General features: G+C 31.3%; 1 protein-coding gene across 1 annotated transcript in view; it reads left to right on the forward strand.

Annotated features, from left to right (window-relative positions):
- The first annotated feature begins 6,582 nt into the window (after positions 1-6,582).
- LOC132758436 (integrin alpha-4-like) overlaps positions 6,583-19,067 on the forward strand; it is a 31,608-nt gene continuing 19,123 nt past the window's right edge. Inside the window, exons 1-13 of the mRNA XM_060750112.1 lie at positions 6,583-6,864; positions 7,522-7,655; positions 8,820-8,953; positions 9,085-9,218; positions 11,362-11,467; positions 11,775-11,820; positions 13,638-13,709; positions 13,949-14,046; positions 14,673-14,732; positions 15,240-15,446; positions 15,599-15,728; positions 16,111-16,215; positions 16,715-16,795. Coding sequence (XP_060606095.1) covers positions 6,680-6,864; positions 7,522-7,655; positions 8,820-8,953; positions 9,085-9,218; positions 11,362-11,467; positions 11,775-11,820; positions 13,638-13,709; positions 13,949-14,046; positions 14,673-14,732; positions 15,240-15,446; positions 15,599-15,728; positions 16,111-16,215; positions 16,715-16,795 — 1,492 coding nt within the window. The 5' untranslated portion in view covers positions 6,583-6,679. The remainder of the gene's footprint in view (positions 6,865-7,521; positions 7,656-8,819; positions 8,954-9,084; positions 9,219-11,361; positions 11,468-11,774; positions 11,821-13,637; positions 13,710-13,948; positions 14,047-14,672; positions 14,733-15,239; positions 15,447-15,598; positions 15,729-16,110; positions 16,216-16,714; positions 16,796-19,067) is intronic.

Consider the following 19,067-nt stretch of genomic DNA (forward strand, 5'->3'; position numbering starts at 1 on the left):
AAAAATTTGTAACAATTGCTCATTTCACTCACTTAAATAGATAGAAAACAAATTTAAATGAATGCTTTGCTTATATCATTTGCCAATCGGAAGTCCCATAAATGATTTTTAAACATCTCATTACGAAACAATGAAATATGTTGATACAATGTGCGATTCAGAGCCATAATGGCCTTATTGATTATTTTCTCATTTATGTAATTCATTCATAACAATACAGTAATTCACCTTTACATAACAGTCATGGTTTACGATAAAATATCAACACATATGTTACAATAGAATCCATATTAATTTGCCACCTGTGCATTCATTCCAAACACCTCATACACCATCCATTCAAAATCATTCCTTACGCTTTGAATAAAAGAGAAAAAAGCAAGAACATAGGAAACAAAACATACACATACAAATCCATTATAAATTCTTTCTATTAGTTTTATGTTTTAAATAACCATTGTTTTATTGATTTCATCAATGTGTTTATTTGTAACAATGTTACAGTTACTTCTTTTTTTGTAATTTGACTTTTGCCATTTAATAATGTAATATCCTCTTCATTTTGTATTCTTTATGGCACAATGTAATATTTCATAAAAAAATGATATAATTTTACTATTGTAACATAACAATTGATATTTTATCAAGCTCTCTTTAAATAAAGTTTATTCTATGAGAAATCAATATTGGTATTGCTTAAAATATAAAACATTCTGATTTCTTCTCAGTCATTAACTATCATTACAATTCAAAGAAATGTTTAAAATGAAAACAAGTATTCTTGATTAAATTTCATAATTGCAACTGTGTTTTGTATTTCTTTTACATTTCGAAAAAAGCATTTGTATACTGGGATCCTTTATATTTTCCTGACAATCAGGTTACCGGACAATATCTATTCCTGTCGAATATTGCTTTATTTTTTGCCTCAATAAAAAAATCATCCGGTCTGAACCGTACACACACGTTCTTTTTCAAAGTAAATAACAACAAAACCACTCTCAGGAAAATATTGTTGATTCGGTTTTTTATTTACTAACATGCCCTTTTGTTTACTAGTTATTTCATGACCTGGTCATGTGGGGGAATACTATGCTCTGCGCATACCCGAATATTGATGCCATTAATGGGTTATTTTATATAGGTTTTCTTTTAATTCTTCTCAGCGTAATCTCAGGAAACAACCGTAACATATTTTAATGATTAAAAATAATTTTAAATTAAGTCCAAACAGTATGTCGTTGTTGTCGTTTACAAGGAAATGCAAATGAAAAAAAAACATATTAGGAAACGGGTTACGCCCATGGGAGGAAACTCTACATGAAATGTAAATAAAACAGATTTTATGGTTTTTGAAACATGCTACATGAGGTTAAAAGGAAACTGTATGACATAGAACATAATTCCATTTAAATATCAAAATGTTTCATACGTTTAAGGATTATGAAGAAGCAATAAGTTAATTGAGTTTATAGTGTTTATTTCAATTACACCCAATATATTGGCCTCTTTGTAACAAACATGGCTGCCGTGTCTACTTTACTGACATACTGTTTTTTTTTTCAATATCTTAACTTGCCATTCAATAGTCGTAGTTTCCTTGCTGATTATTTGAAGATTAATTTCAATTAACGACTTCAAAATTTTTTGAGACATAATGTCCTGTAAATTGAGTTGTCCACACGATTTGTGGCCTCTTATAATGCCCTACTTTAAAGATACATTTCTACGGTCAAATGTTTAATTTCATGTTTCAAAAAGGATGTTTCGTAATTAAGAACCAAAAAATATTTGGGTAAAATTCCAATTTCTTTCATTGTTTTAAATATAAGTTACAGCGAAAAAACATCATATTTTGTACGGAAATTATGTTCCCTACCTACAGGGCAACGAATGAATGATACTGATTTTTATAAATTTAAAAAGTGTAGTTAATTAAAAAAAAACAAGACAACTAAAAGACAAATCAGAACTATTAAAATCATAAAGTTAGGATGACAGAGATAAAACACATTTTTTTTTTTCTTTCGGAATCCGATGGCGAGGCCGATCAAGTGTGTTGTAGATGGGGTTGGAATGTGTCGTTACCGGCAATTTGGGGAAATCGGGAAGGTTTAAAACAATTTTTACTAATACATTTAATTTTTAAATTGCACATATCCATACTGCTTGCTTTCCTCCATTTATTCGAGAATTCAAGAAAAAAGTAATGATAAAAATAGAGTTCTATTCTTTAATCAGGAGAAATATATACTTTTACCTTACTTCGGTCTTTTAATCACAGTAGAATGTGCGAAAATGAATGGCAAGTCACAAATGTAAATGAAATGACATATACTATGTATTAAAATAGTTCCATTTTATATAAATATACAGCTTACACATAATGTTTCCTGGAATTGAAGTTTGAATATGAACCTCACCAACTTTTCTTAAACAAAGTCAAAGATTCAAACAGGTATTCTCTCTTTTCCATTCGAGAAAAACCTTAGTGTGGTAAAATATGCCTGAACTGATAATAAACCTAATAAATTCGACGAATATGTTTAGATATTTAATACTTCATTATATAATTATTGTCTAGTGAGCCATTAAACACGATGTGACCTCATATTCAATGAATCATTATTCAATAATTGTGTTATTATATGATTAGCCTAAGATAAGAAATAAAAACACAAAATGTAAAACCTAATTTAAATGCATTTATCATTGCGGTGTAACTTTTACCTATCATTGTGGAGTAAACAGATTTAAATCGAAAAATATTTCATAAAGAACAAAATGCAAAGTTTCAAATAGTCAATGTTGTATGGTCATTGAATATGAGTCTGATTCTATTTTAGGTAAAGTCTAGCCCATTAATATGATACTAAACCTAGTCATAATTGCGCATGCCTTAATCATACTCTCACTCAGTAAATATGATTTACGTACGGGCAGTTAATTGTCTTTGAATATGAGGCTGATTCTAATTAAGATTGGGAGAATCAAAATCGGTCAGTGAATGAGATACTACACCTGGTGAATATGGTTTTATAATTTGTTCAGTTGACTCCTGTTTGAATCAATCAAATTGCAGCCATTTTATATCATATAATTAACCCTAATCTTCATTTTTCAAAATGTCTTTTCAACATTAAGCTTGTTTGTCGCCGGTATATGATATTCTCATTCCTTTATAATTATAAAGACTTAACGCCTCAATTTTTGAACGTGGTTTTGCTTCTTTCTTTTTCCAAAAAAACTTACAATGAAAAATAAATAGTTTACGCAACTGTGAAATATTTGTTAACTTCGAATGTTCTATAGTCAAAGACTATAGTTTTTCAAACACTTCAAAATATTTTTATAAAAACTTTGGGTTTGCCAACAAAACAGAATGACTCATATATAATGCCCGGTGGCTGTTAAAAATTGTCCAAAATATTACTATGTGACCTAAGGTTTGAATGTTAACTAATTTCCATTCCTTTTTCAAGGGTTATTATGATAAGTCTAAAGATGCTGACATTTTATTACCGTAACGATAAGATCTCTACAATTTATAAACTAACCTATAACCAACCAAAGATAAGCCATTTTTTTCAAATTTAGGAAAATGTCTGCAAATATAATAATACCTACAAGGCAAACGTCTAATATACATATAAAGCGCAAAGCAAATGAACACTTTTAATTATACACTTATGAATTTTAAATATATTGATTAAATAAAATGCGTGTTTTTCAATTTTAGAATTTTCACTGTAATTCTTTTTCACTATAGATAAACATATTTTCCCGTATTTTCACCGATGTCTTGCCGAACTACTTTTTTTCTAAATTCAGCCCATACACAAAAATTAAGCTATAATGTAACGAGAAAAAAAAAATATAATCATATAATGAACAGTTTTTTTATTTAGATACAGGATTTTATTTCACCTTGTTGTATGAAAATTATCATATTTCATACCACTCAATTAAAAAATAATCCTGTATTAGTAGAAAAGACTTGATTGGCCTCTATCTATTACTATTTTGAACTTATTGGTTTGTGTTAATTTATTACTATTGTTTAATTGATAATGCTTGATATATACATTGTTATCCACATAAAGATCATTTAAACAATTATTGCAATTTAATTTAATATATCTCTTGAATTAAATTGCAGCAAATGTTTAAAGAATCTGCATATGGATAACAATGTTTTTCCCCATCGTATGTGTGCTAGGATACTATAAACTCAAGTATCGTACCATTCAACAGACTGAAGTTGATTTTTTTATTGATATAAATACATGTATATATTTAAATGGATAAATTCATATAATAAAGTAGCTGATTACGGGTAAGATAATCTAATCAATTTATTCCCTAAAGATTTTATTTAATGAAAGTGGTCATATATGCAACACTATTTTGTATTGAATGCTACTCCTATATATAGGAATGTAGATTAATCTTTGAAGTAATTTGTATAATAGCTTGATTTAATACGGCATCAAACACCCAGCAAGCCGTTCTTTCTACACCTTAATTACAAATCTTTTTTTATTTATACCTGTATGATAGTCAATAAACTTTACTGAGTAAATTTTTGTCTTCTCCGTATGTACTCTAAGGATTAGAACAGTGGCTTTTTTATAGTGCGAATGGTGAAAGTCATTAGTTTAATCAGATTGTAGAAATAGTGGTGAAGCTGAAAAATGTTGTTGAAATGAAGAAATACTTTATGTATTACAGACGGAAAGTTAAGATTTTAGTTATCTAGTGATAGCTGTAGTTGAACATCATAAAGAGTTTAAGCTACATGTATTAAACACAGATGGAATTTGATCTATCAGCTATCAATAGAGGCTATGTGTGACGTTTCTGATCCGATTGTTTCAAATGAAATTGCATGTGAATAGCTATAATAAATTGGCACAGTTTCAGATTAAATAACACGAAAATGTCTTACATATGTGACCAATCAGCGTCAGTGACATTTAAGCGGAAGTCTATTAAATTAATTCATGGTTTATTCGAGCTCATTATCTGACATTGTTGCAATAATGTCGCCGAGAATAATTGTTTCTGAAGTTGTTAAAAGTGTTCACTGTCGTAAAAAACACAGAATACAAAATATAGACGGAGATGATATTGAACAATCAATATATGCTCTAGTGTCTGCATATAAGATACTTGTAACACAGCTTGTGAATGCCGGACATACATTTCTTTTTAATTTGATCTCGGCGTCCTTTTTGTGCAGCCAAGCGGAAATTGCAGACGATATGCATAAAATGGGTTAGTATTGATCACATCTGTTACATTTTATTGAAATCCCGCCAGCCCTTTGACCTGTGAAAGCCGGACAAGGTTTTACTTATTTAAGCTTCGGGACCATTTTGTGTAGTGAAGCGGAAAATGCTGGCGATATCAACTAGTTTTGTCAATATTTTACCATTATATTATATTTTTGCCTTTAATAGCCGGACAAGGTTTACATATTTTTGGCTCTGGCGACAATTCTGTACAGCTAGCATATGCTCAACAAAAGTTAGTACTGATCACAGTTGTGAAGTTTCGTCGGAATTCACTTAGCTGTTTGACATTGAAAGCCGAAAACAGATTTTAATACTTTTAGCTGTGGAGTATTTTTTACAGTGACAGGTAGTACGCCGTCGAAATGAACAATTTTAGAAGTTTCGTCGAAATCCTGCTGCAGTTTGACCTGTTAAAGCCGGACAAGGTTTATTAATTTTGCATTTGACGGCCATTCTGTGCAACGAAGCGGAGCGTGCCCGCAATATGCACAACTATGGTTGGTACTTAATACACCTGTGAAAATCCGTAGAAATTTTGCCCGCAGTTTAACCTTTGAAAGCCAGATAAGGCTTTGTTTCTTTAGCTCTTGGGATCATTTCGATTCTAGACTATTTGAATACTCTTCAAAGTGGAGGTAATGCATTACCGATGGTCTACCTTAAAAGCATCACGTTCCGGCGATTTGCATAACTAGGCACGGTACTTATCACTTCTGTGAAGTGTCGTCGAAATCTCGACTTTAGTTTGAAAGCTGTTTCTCTTTTGTTCGGCTCTAGCGACCAAATCGTGCATCGAAACAGAACTTACCGTCATTATGCACGTAAAGGGTTCCTATCCGATCTCTGCTGTTGAGTTTCGTCAAACAGAAAGACAGACAGACGGGCTTTAAGGGCAAAAACAGTATGTCTCAAATTCATTTTTAGAGAAATAATACTATATACACACGGATGAAGCAACAAAATTATATTACACCATTGCCTGATGGTCAATTGTAAATATTTTACAAACTGAGCAAACACTTGAGTGGTTTGTCGTTTTGGTACTCAAACTTATTCTTTTCCTTATATTTCTTATAAGTAAAAAGTCTTAAATTATCCTCAAAGAGGTTAAAAACAATCACGTAGTTTCAAGAAAAGTAAGTACTTATTACCACATCGCAATTGTGAACTCATTAAATGCAAACTTATAAAGTGTCGATTTTTTTTATCAAGTGCTTAAACCACTCAAGCAATTGTATAACGTGTGTCATTAACGAAGACAATTACAATTGGAGGAAAAAGACTACCTTATGTAAAAAAGAAGTAACAACATAATTATGTTAATCTATTTCTTGCATTGGATTTAATTGTTATACTAATTATATATTCATATTTGTACAAGAATGCATTATATCATGGATTATTCAGCAGCTCTTATTAATCTGATAAATTTGATAAGGATACTTGACTCGTATAATATTGAAGAACAGAAAACCGGAATTGTAAAAGGCGTAACAGGTTCACATTTTGGATATACTGTGGCAATTGTCCAGGCACCTGGTTGGAAGACTGACGAGAATAACAAAACGTAAGTCAAATATTTACTTTTATTTTTAACCCCCCCCCCCCCCGTATTTCCACCAAAAATAGTCCTATCATATTACTTAAGTACGTGTAACGAATCCAAAAAAGTGGTTATTGTCGCTTATTTAAAATAGGCTGTAATGTAAAGCTATGTGTTCTTATTTTGTGTAAGTCATACATGGTAAAAGTTAATATAGTATCTAACTAACTTCTTTACAAATAAAAGGCATTCCTTTGAGGTTTTTGTAGAGATGACGTGGAAAAAATGTATCTGTCCGAGATTTGTTTACCATTTGATGTACGTCTGGAATAATGACATTATAACATTGAAGTGATTCCTTTGTTAAATAAATCAATAAATTAATTAATTAATTAATAAATAAATAAAATATGTACTCATGGTTCTTTGAAATATATAAATCCCGATACTTCTTATTTAAAAAAAATAAATGAAGAATTCAATTTTCAAAACAGAAGTGTGGTTTGACGATGAAAATAAAATAGGTAAAATTCCTTTAACTTTAAGTATAAATGCAAGGTTGTGATGGAGAAAAAAATGCCTTGGCTTTTAATTGAACATAAATGTAGGTTTTATTGTTATTTTGTTGTGCAATGTCTGGTGAAAATGTTTGTCATTTATAATGAATATGATTTTGTTAAGGTTTCTGGTTGGTGCCCCTAATGATACATATCGAGGTATTCGAGGACATGGGTTATTACATGAGTGTACAGTTACCCTAAAGAGAAATGAGACTTGTAAATTGGTTGATACATCCGGAGCTTCCGACGTGTGTGGTAAGTTAACATTTAATTAACGACATCTTTTGATTATCGCGTGAAGTAAATGTAAATTCACAATTACTTTTTAGTTAGAACAAATATTTTTCACTACAAATGAATGGTGTAAGACTTTTCATATCTCTTATTTGATTTACCAAAGCTGCCATCAATATTGTTTAATGTAGACATTGCTTTATAGAGATATCCCTTTTACCAGAGTTTTAAATTGCTCCTTATAAAAAATATACGAGTTCAACATGACACAAGAAAAGGTTCAGATTCCACAATAGCTAGTGTGAGACTAAAGAAAAAGACTGGAGCACCACACTAAATACCATATTCCGATACATACCTGACAAGACGTTTGAATGATTAATTGTTTAAATCTCGCCTTTTCCCCTTACGGAATGAACTTGAAAACGTCTAAAACATCATAACACATCTATTTATATACTACGTGTATATCAAATTTCTTTTATACACGTATGTATTTGTTTAAGCATTTAAGGCACATTCTTTATCTGTAAACTTTATAAATCATGGATAGTCTACCCTCCCCAACCTTATGATCTCATACGTGAAACTATTGGTCTGTTCTCTTTTAATTTAACTTCTTGAATAAATTGGTCGTTTCTTTCTGAACACGGATTATCTACAGAAAAAATATAATATGATGTCATGCAAAAAAGTTAATAACATGCTGCTCTGTTCAGTAAACTAAGACCAGAACAAATGAATGTCTAAGCGATAAGATGCTGTTTATTCTATCTTCACTACTTAACAGACTTTAAATAGAAAAGAAAATATCTCTCATTCAAAACTGAAAATGTTGCAGGATCGGTCTGATTGATGCTCTTCATGGACGGTAGTGCTTATTTCAACTCACCGTCCACGCCCTCTTGCACACGCAGTTTTCAAGTTGTTCTACAAAGAATATAGGACAGATAAAACCGACTCTTACATTCTTTCACAAAAAGATATCTCCTTCAATATGATCTCTTCTTATCCATAATTAAATTTGTGTTCATTTCACTAGTAGCCTAACATACTTTAATGGAAATTAAACGAAACTCAATACACATATAGCAGTTACTGTATCTAGGAATTCTTTAAACATTTTTTAGAAACATTTGCTATTTCGAACAAATAATGATTAGCATTAACAAGATCTTATTTCAGAAAAATTAAGAAGAAACGACAAGACTCGTACGGCTTGTGAACAGAACAGCAGACTCGGCTCTTCTTTGGCAGTAAACAAATACTACATTCAAAATGGGAACAATTCAAATTACGCCACAATACCAATGGCTATGGTAATTATGCTCTATATAATGTTATTAAAGCTTATTATAGTAATGAAATTTGAATGATCAACAGTTGGCTTTCTATTCAGTTGAATCCATTCTTTCTTTACACAATGTAATTTAGTATAATTACCCTACAGGTGTGTGCCCCTGGATGGAAAAATCCATTTTACGAGACTTACGAAAACAACTTGAAGAATTATATGGTTGGAAAGTGCATTAAATTGACTAACAATCTAAAAGCAATAAATTGCACAGTGGACGGTTCATTCGGGTTTGTTTAATAATTTTATTATTATAAATCTATTTATTTATTTCTTTTTAAAGTATTTGTCATCTTTTTAAGGCATAATATAAACCCTTTTCAGTTATGGTCGAGAAACACAAGCGAGTCGATGTCAATGTTTGAATACTTAACATTTGTTTAAGTCTCATTTGGAAGAAAATGCATGCTATTTGCATTCCTAATCTTAAGCAAATATTACACTTTCTTTAATTGTAATGAATTGTTTAAGACTTATGACAACAACCTTATTAAACTTGTAATCAGTGTGATAAATTGTAACTTATTTTGAAACGATCTTTTTTAATTTCATCTCGCAGAAGTGATAAAACGAAATATTTTGGTCTCTTCCATTAAGATGTAAATTATTCTTCATTAAAGCAGCAGGCCTGTAAAAGATAACAACAACAAAAACAAAAAACAACAACAACAAAACTACCGTCTTACATGTAATAATATTTCAAAACCCTCTTAAAAACATTATCTAGTTGAAAAAATCTAAATGACGCTTAAACATGTTTATATTGTAACCTGTTTTTGTTCTGATATGAGTCGCTAACGCGAAATACCTTCTGTTATTTACTACGGAATTCTTTCATTCGTTTTTTTAGAACCACGTGATTGTACAGGGCAAAATCGCGACATGTGACCCGGACAGTGCGGAATTCGGGATCGTATCAAACATAGAGTAAAACGAATCACTGCCTTGTTTTTGATATTTGTAGTTAATTATGGCACTAAAATTATAATTAATTAATTACCTCTTGTATCATAGTTTGGGGACCTTGCTGTTGAAAATGTGACAGAGTTAAATCGTAAATATACATACACAGGGTGTTAATTAAATTGCAGGTATTAGTTACCCGCACTCAAGAGCATGCTTTTTGATTGGCTCATTTTTGCTGGGGTTTACTTATTGTGATGGCAGAGAAAGGGAAAGCGATAGAAATATCATATTCAGATGCTCGTTTATTGGTTACTTTTTTTCGGGTTTAAAATTGTGACAAAACGAACTTGTTTTTATGTTTGACTATAATACACAAGAGAAAGAACATCAAAACATTCGGCAATCTGATTAATATTCGGGGGCTTCGTCCCCTCGTACAAGTCAGATGTTCTCCTATTTATAATTAGTAATGCTTTAGTAACGTAATACATAATGCAAGGGAGAAACACGATATATTGACTGTTATGTCAACTTTCTTTCTTAAATTAAGATGTCAATTAAAATGTATCTTCGCATTAGACCTAACTAGATCAATTTTACCGTGTATTTGAAACTTTACTTTTTTATTTTACAATCCGGAGGCCAGTAGCTTTAAATCAATTTAAGAATTTTCCTAAAGGCCAATTATGCCTTAGAAATGCTTTTATTGATCTTTTTTAAATTTGCTGTTTTAAAGTATCCAAAAAGTTACTCATAGACCAATAACCTTAACCGTCTTTTTTCTTTAATTGCTCTTTTTTGGCAATAAGTAAAGTTATAGTCAAGTATTTTGTATGGAATTAAATACTTCTTAGTTTACATTTTGCTTATTTGTGACAAATTATTTCACATTTATCGCTTCTTTCTTCGGCTTACAGCATGTAACATTCTCTAAAACCATTACTTAAACATTATAAAATTCATGTTAGCGCTTTCTAAAGAAGAAGAAATGTATGTTTCCGAGGCTTAATGTACCATTGCACATAGTCTTTAACACTGCTGGCTTGGGTTTCTTAACATATGAACAATATTCACAAATTCAATGTTTTACTTCAAGACATTTTCTTTTTTCACTCTCTTTTTAAATAAGCGAATGTATTTTTGTCACAGGAACTGCTTACATAAATTTTACATAAACAACAATTACAAATTTCTTTTCACTTTTTTTCGTGACATTTCTCAAACAATATTTTATCTTATAAATGGAAAGATAAGAGTTTATTTTATCATACATATATTATTCTTCTTATTTCTAAAGGAAATGTTTGCTACTTCAAAAACATGTTACCTGAATATACAGAATAAGGTGTTTTTCCTTCTGAGGAGAAACACACTTTACTAAATATTATTGCTCTTTTTTAAATGATAAGTCAATTGCCATTTGTGTTTTTATAAATACTTACCTATTTTCTCTTTTCTTTTACTCAGGTGTTGGCCATTTTGGGCTAGTCCGGGTAAGGGTACAGTAAGCTCTTCAAGTGGTAGACCCGTCTTTAGTTACGCTGAAGCAGGATTTTCACTGGCTTTTACAAAGGTCACAATATTATTTACGAAAATTACATTGTTATCCTTTAAGAGGGCACAAAATTAAAATGTCTGATATCAAATTATTTCTTGGTATTAAAGCGCCTGGTAAGGTGCGAGTTATAGATACAGCTGTGCTCAAGAAAGTCATATTAGTTTATATCCGAGTATAAATATTAGGACACTACCAAACAATATCGAACGTTGTTAAGTATTTGATCTCAAATTGTTAGTAAAATATCATATTGTTTATGACATCTTGTGTTGCTTTTGAGTACATCTGTTTCAATGTTGACCCTTTTTTATATTTTCTCTAGGACGGTTATGAGCTCGTTGGAGGTCCAGGTGTAGATGACTGGAGAGGTTTTTCCTCATTTATTTCAATTCTATTAGTTGTGTATATTAAGGACTGATATATTTAGATGACATTGAACAATTTGGTACCAGTTGAACAATTGAAATGTTTTAGAATCCACGAATCCATGAATAAAAGAAATGCTGTCGTTTCGAAAATTTCAAATGAATTACTTATCCATGACTGTATTCTACGGAAACGTATAGCGACCACCCTTATATGATACATATCAAATGACCTTTTTATAGTTTTATAGAATGTTTGTTATATGTAAATATGCTTTGAGGAAAGAAATACATATTTAAAAAGATGTAAGTGTTTGTCAGAAAGTTAAAAGTAGTTTATCTTGCATTATAAGATGAAAAACGTACGTTAGATTACGAAAAAATACGTATAATATATGATTTACGACATAACTTGATTTAACTGCTTCCTTTATCAAATACAAATGTCTTGACTTTTCTCGTGTTACACATCATATAAAACTATCCATTTATAGAAACTTACAAGAATGCGGTCAACATCAAATGTTATGGTGATGAAGCGCACGCTATTTTATATTTTTCATAAAATCTCTTTTTTGCAAAATATTTATAATATGCAGTTAAAATGATAATTTCCACCAATTGAGCTACTCATTGATTTAAATTGGCTTGTACAGAGGATGTTACATGATAAAGATAAAAATGTAAAAAAGGCTTAATCAACCAGTTGCTAATAAAGATAATATATGCTGGTGATGGAGAGAAATCTTTCGGTTACTTTTCTGATACGACAAACGATCTGCCATATTTGCGCGCGTAATGGAGGAGTCACATTCCTTAATCTTTGAAATACAGAAACCGTCATTCAAAGGGCTATAATCCATATATAACCTTTAAGAAAGCTTTAGATTGTGTAGGATTTTTCTGTCCTCATTATCAAATATAAATTGTAAAATATGTTAAATTATATTTCATAATGATAGAGGTATGCGAATAAAAAACATCAAGTATATATAACTAATACATATAAATGAACTGAAAAATTTCACATAAATTTTAATCCAGCAATATAAACAGCAGATTGAGTAAATGATATATATTCAAGATCATATAGCAATGTTAATATTGGTCAGATATATATCGTGTGTGCGTTCAATAAATTGTCTTAAATTCTGTTTTTACCAAAATGCAGGGGCGGTAGATATAACGAGATAAATGTTTCAGATCAAGTTAGTTTGTAAAAATTGGTTAGGTATATAATATGTATTAAATAAATTGTCAAAAATCCTGTTTTAACTAACATGTCGGGGTGGTCGCTATACGTTTCCGTAGTATTCATACATCAATATAAACATACTAAACAATATATGCATGTAATATCATTTATCTATAAATTACTAATATAAAGTAAGTATTATACATTTATATAAGTATAAAGCTATAGTTATCCCGTCTGCAGTCTCCAAAAGTATTTGTTTAAGTTTTGAAAAATAATTACTCTTCAATGCCTAGATGAAAGAAATATGTTGGTATTTTTTCTTCAGGGCAAATGGCGCATGTACAAAATCATTGATAAAAGGTTAATAACCCTACTTAAAACTGCAGAATACTATTTTTGTTCCGGAACGTTTTTTATCGTGTTTACGAAAAGAAGGCAAATATATCAAATAACAGGAACATTCTACTTTACAACACTGTCGAGTATAAGATAAATGAAACAACAAAATTTTACTTTAACAGTTCTTAAACGTTTATAAAATATTTCATTAGATAAAGTTTTATAACCTTGATGCAAGTGATGCAAATGCTTCAATAACCCATTGAGAGTTTTTTTTATCTAGGCGCATTTAGTTCTCCAGGAAAGAAATGGGTGATCAGACAAACACTTAACATCTCTGATACCACATATTTTGGTGAGAATTATTTATCATTGAAATACTAATTATATTTTTGTTACACAAACTTGCTTTTGTACGCTATTCGTTGAACAATGGAATTTTACGTGACAATGGAAATGTTAAAAATCTGACTATTTGAATTCGAAACCCTGCAAATAGTTTTTGCATATGAAAAGAATCGGTTATTTATTTTACTAAAACTTTTATAAACTACAAAGTTAAATACTTAGTACTATAAAATGATTTAATTCTAGGGTACGATCTTAAAGCTGGAAGATTTAAAATGGATGCAGACATAGTTGTCGGTGCGCCTAATTACAATGGAATAAAAACTATGGGACACGTTGGTCAGGTATAGTTTTATTTTAGCCTGGCATTTGACTTTCTACTTATAATTTCAATTCATAGGAGAGTATAATGTCAAATACAATTCGACTGAAAAAAATAGAGAAAATTGTTAATAAGATATGCATGCTTTTAAATGTATCGATGTCAAAGAAAATGTCCATTTGTAACACTTTATTAATATTTTTTGTTGTTTTTGTTGTTTGTTTGTTTGTTTTTTCGACTTAAGTGGAAAGAAAGGCGAAGATTAGAGGAGAGAAAAAAAAACGTGTTAACACACTTGTTTTAATGTACATAAAAATAAAATAACGATTTTATTTGGTTGATTTAGATTAATGATAAAGGTATAGATATATAATTATATTTCTATAGATTTCTATACATTTGTTACGTTAGTTTTTTATCAGTTATTTAACTGTTTGATATGTAGAATAATTCAAAGCCACTGATAAGTATTAGCACTCTATCCTTAAGGAGATAGCACGTGGTCACTTATAAAAGGAGAAAACAACACTTAATGTATAAAATATCATCCTCTTATATATGAATACCGATAAGATAAAAATTAAAATCTGGTTAAACGTTTTTCTTCCGTGTTTTAATTGTTCTTATTGTTTATAAACATTATTTCAGGCGGTGATATTTAAAGGAAACGTTCCAAAGACAACAATAGACTTTGGGGCATATTACGATGTAATAAATTCTTATATCTCTTTTGATTTTTGATTTCATAATAAGAATAAATTAAATTTGTAACATTCCGAAATATATTTACAAACTACAAGTACCCATTTATTTTGTCTTTAGTTTAAACATATTTTATTTCTCAGAATATACATGTATATTACAATTTACAATATACACAAAGCATTTCAAATAGTCTTTGAAAAACAGGATAAGAATGAAAGACAACGTGTCTTATCAAATTCTATTATGTTTTTGAACTTCTAGAACTTTCGTTTCACATGATTCTGATGCAATAACTTGAATAAGGAATCAGACTTTCATTAGCATCTAGTAATATTATAGAGACTCAGGCAAAACATTCAAGATAAGTGTCGAACTACTACTGTTTTAAACAGTCACATGAAAAAAAGTCTAAGCAAAACAGTGCCGTTGGGTCTTTGCATTTAAACTAACAATATTTTATTTCATCTGCGTTTTTACCTGTCCTTTAAAAACACAATCTTTTTGTTATAGTGTTCAACAGAAGGCGTACCGGGTATGACAAAACATGCTTTTGAAAAACTAATACGGACATCACAAAAGGGAACAAAGTTTGGCGCTGTTGTTGAAACAGTCGATGTAAATGGGGATGGCTTTGATGAAGTTCTTGTCGCAGCTCCACTTTATTCTGGGGAAAATCCCGATGAAGGGCGTGTTTTTGTGTACACGTTTTCAAAGTCGGTATGCATTCATTTTTATCAAATTTTATTTGTTAATGCGTCTAAATTTTTTAAAAAAGGTCTTTAAAACGTTTGTTATATTTGTATAACTTTATTTTACACTTTTAATCACTTGTATGTACAGATCTTGTAACGAGTTTTTTTATATTTCAGCAAGTTTGTGGGCCTATTGGAGTTTTATCTGGTGGGACACGTCATAGTAAGATTAAAGACAAAACAATGTTTGCAAGGTTTGGAACTTGCATCGCATCGGTAGGAGATTTAGCCAATGACAACCTCAACGGTATGTGTACTTTCTAATTTGTTATTTCAGCTTATAAATTATCAGTAATCTAATTGTAACAATATATCAAAAATGACTGCAAAATATAAGAAGTAGCATAAAAAATAAAAACGACGTGACACTTTTCCGTTTAAGCGTTTCGATATTCTGCCATGCATATTCTTATTTTATGAAATGTCATGGAAATGCTAAGCAGTAGGTTTTATCTAGAATACTATGTTTTGTTAACCTGTTCAATTTGAATACACAACAGATCTGTGTCTGTCAATAGACCCGTGCAACATGATATAATTGCCTAGATCTTCCATGAACATTATTTCATTCGCTTCACGTTTATATACTTGAAAGACAAATTTGAATGAGAACGTAGCTATTCTTTCAGATGTTGCTATCGGAGCTCCATATGAAAACAATGGCGTTGGAGCTATTTATATTTACAATGGTGGATATTCTGTAATGAAGGATCAATATACACAGCGTATAACAGGTGCTTACATAATGCCTTTCTTTAATAACTCGAATGACTTGTACAAACAATTCCAATTTGAAAGTGAACTAAAAGTAAAAATGGCCATACCTAAGAACGTAGTCTTTGGGCCGAAAACATATAAATGACGTAATTGGTGATGGCAAGAGTGATTTTGCTTTTATTTAGATGTTGTAATTGTAACATTATTTTGGGAAACCAAAAACAAACAAACAGAGCATGGCCTGTCGGGATGATTGAATGCATTACAGAATGAAGCAAAATTATTGTAAAAACAAACATTATTTCATTCCTGAACTCTGATCACCCAACTTGAATAATATTGAACCATTTAAACCCGAACATAATTTGAATTCTTTAAACAAATGAAAATAAGTTCAATATATTATGCTTTAATTTGGCAATACCTCTTATCTATTTACTTACCTCTCTTGCGTGTACGATGTTAGATTTTATATCCTAGAAATTTATGTAAATGTAAATGTACTGCTATTTTAAGGGCAAACTGTAGATCCAGGAATCCGGACATTTGGGTGGAGCATCTATGGAAATGAAGACATAGACAATAACGGATTTCCAGGTATGCTGACGTGGATATCGAAATACATGTATTTACAATGTTCATTTTTCCTCAAGATAATTAAGGCAATTATATTGCATAATATAATTAAAAAAAATAGCAAAAAAGTAGAAATTCAAATAATAACAGGAGCATCGTTTAAGTTAAACTAATATTATTGTATCCGACCTTTCATTTTTGAAACATCTTTGTTATGTTTGCCTCTGAGAAGGGTGTACGTTTTCAAAACATTTTCTAAAGATATATCAGCAAGCATTATGACAGGAGATGCCTCCTTTCGTGCACAATTAACATTGAAAAATATTCATCAATATCACCGCCTCAATGATCACTGCGGTATACCGTACCCCGGATATTGCTCGATATTATGAGGACTTTCATCCCATTTCGCGACTTTGAACGGAGAGAACGAAGGTAAGTTCAACGACGATTTTTGTGTAGTGGCGACATATAGGGATCACTTCTCCGTCGTCTGTCTGTCGTCGTCTGTCCATCTGTCTGTCTGTCCGTCCGTCCGTCCGTCACAAAACTTGTCGGACTACTGCTCATAAACTACAGCTGGTGCAATTTCATCCAAACTTTACAGGAATGATCAGTACCAAGTCTAGTTGTGCATATTGTCAGCATTTCCGGTTCAGTGATTTATGGCCCTTTAATAATTTTTAATTTTAAAGTTTGTCCGGACTACTTCTCTTATACCACTAATGCAATTTCAATGAAACTTTACAGGATTGATATGTAACTCAAGTCCTTCTGTAGCTCAAGTCCTTGCACATATTGCACGGGTTTTCCGGTTGAATGATTTTTGGCCGAGTTATGGCCCTTTGATAAAAAGGTCTTTTTTTCTGTGTGTTGCCAGATACGCAAAAGCTTGTCCGGACTACTCCTCATAAACTACTGGTGCAATTTTATCCAAACTTTACAGGAATGATCAGTACCAAGTCTAGTTGTGCACTGTCCGTCTGTCTGTCTGTCTGTCTGTCACAAAATTTGTCCCAACATGAAATTGGCCATCATGAGGCGACACATGTGATTACTGATCGCTCTTGTTTTCCAAACTAATGGCTATTTCATTTATTTCAACGGGTTTTATATATCTAGAGGTATTTTTGTAGCTCTAAAAGACGTAAAAGTATTACATGTATTTGTAAAATTGATTAAACTACCTCAAAACGATCTGCTGCTCACTAGGAAATACTGACCGCGATACTGTAGAGTCGTGAGAAATTATTATATTATCAATATAAAAAAATTGAATCGAGCAATTTTTTTATTCACAATCCAAGTATGCTTTGTCCAAATTTCAGGCAAAACTGTGAAAGTACAAAAAGATACAGGCCAAAAAAGATACAAGAAAGTGTACCGAGTATTGATTTTAAGTGTACAGAGTATTGCAAAATAGCCCAACTTTAGTGTACAGTGTATTGCAAAACAAAATTAGCACATAAGTATGGAAAATCGATATTTTTGTCTAATTTTCACGTCTGTTTATCGATTCCATTACATTCTGCTGATAATGTACTGTTTATATGATGATATCTATTCAAATTATTCAGATTCAACAATGCATTTTCAGTGTTAATACTGTTCTTTTCCCACGGGCAAATACAGAGATTGAATTTCCAATTTGATTGAAAATCACACTATGGATGAAACAAAGTGTGTGCAGGGTCGGAAGCAGGGTCGGGAGCAGGGGATGAACCATCAAAATTGACGTTAAAATCTTTAAACGCATGTCCAAAGAGAGACCCATCTCTGAAAAGAAGGAGAAGAAAAAAAAACATTGATTTTAAGCCTCTTTTACAAGTTCAAAACTGCTATGAAACTATAAAAAATGCTTCAATACTGATCAAAACTGGGCACAAAATGTTGGCTGGACCATAGCCTGTGGAACACCATGCTCAATATGAAATTTCCAGTTACCATGACAAACGGGGGACGTCTCAAAATTGCCAAAAATCTCTTTTTTGCGTTGTTTTTCCCCATCAAAACTGATTTCAAGTGCAGCAACTTTCTCAATTGATTGAGATAAAGTCTAAGATTTTCGGCGTTGATTACAACACGGTACGTTTAAATCGACCTGAGGCCTTTGCCCCCCCCCCCCCCCCCCCGCCCAAGTCCAAAATCTACTCGGCGATAAGAAGGGCTTCTGTCCCACTTCAAACCCCCAAACAGAAGAGGGTACACCTCCCCTGTGGCACCTCCGTGATGTACCTTTTTACTTGGGTGTGGTGGTGGCGCCGAAAAAGTGATCACTCTTTTGAACAACATT

The sequence above is a fragment of the Ruditapes philippinarum genome, unplaced genomic scaffold, assembly GCF_026571515.1.
Source record: "Ruditapes philippinarum isolate M1 unplaced genomic scaffold, ASM2657151v2 ctg9546_1_1_1_1, whole genome shotgun sequence".
In the NCBI taxonomy this organism is placed as follows: Eukaryota; Metazoa; Mollusca; class Bivalvia; order Venerida; family Veneridae; genus Ruditapes; species Ruditapes philippinarum.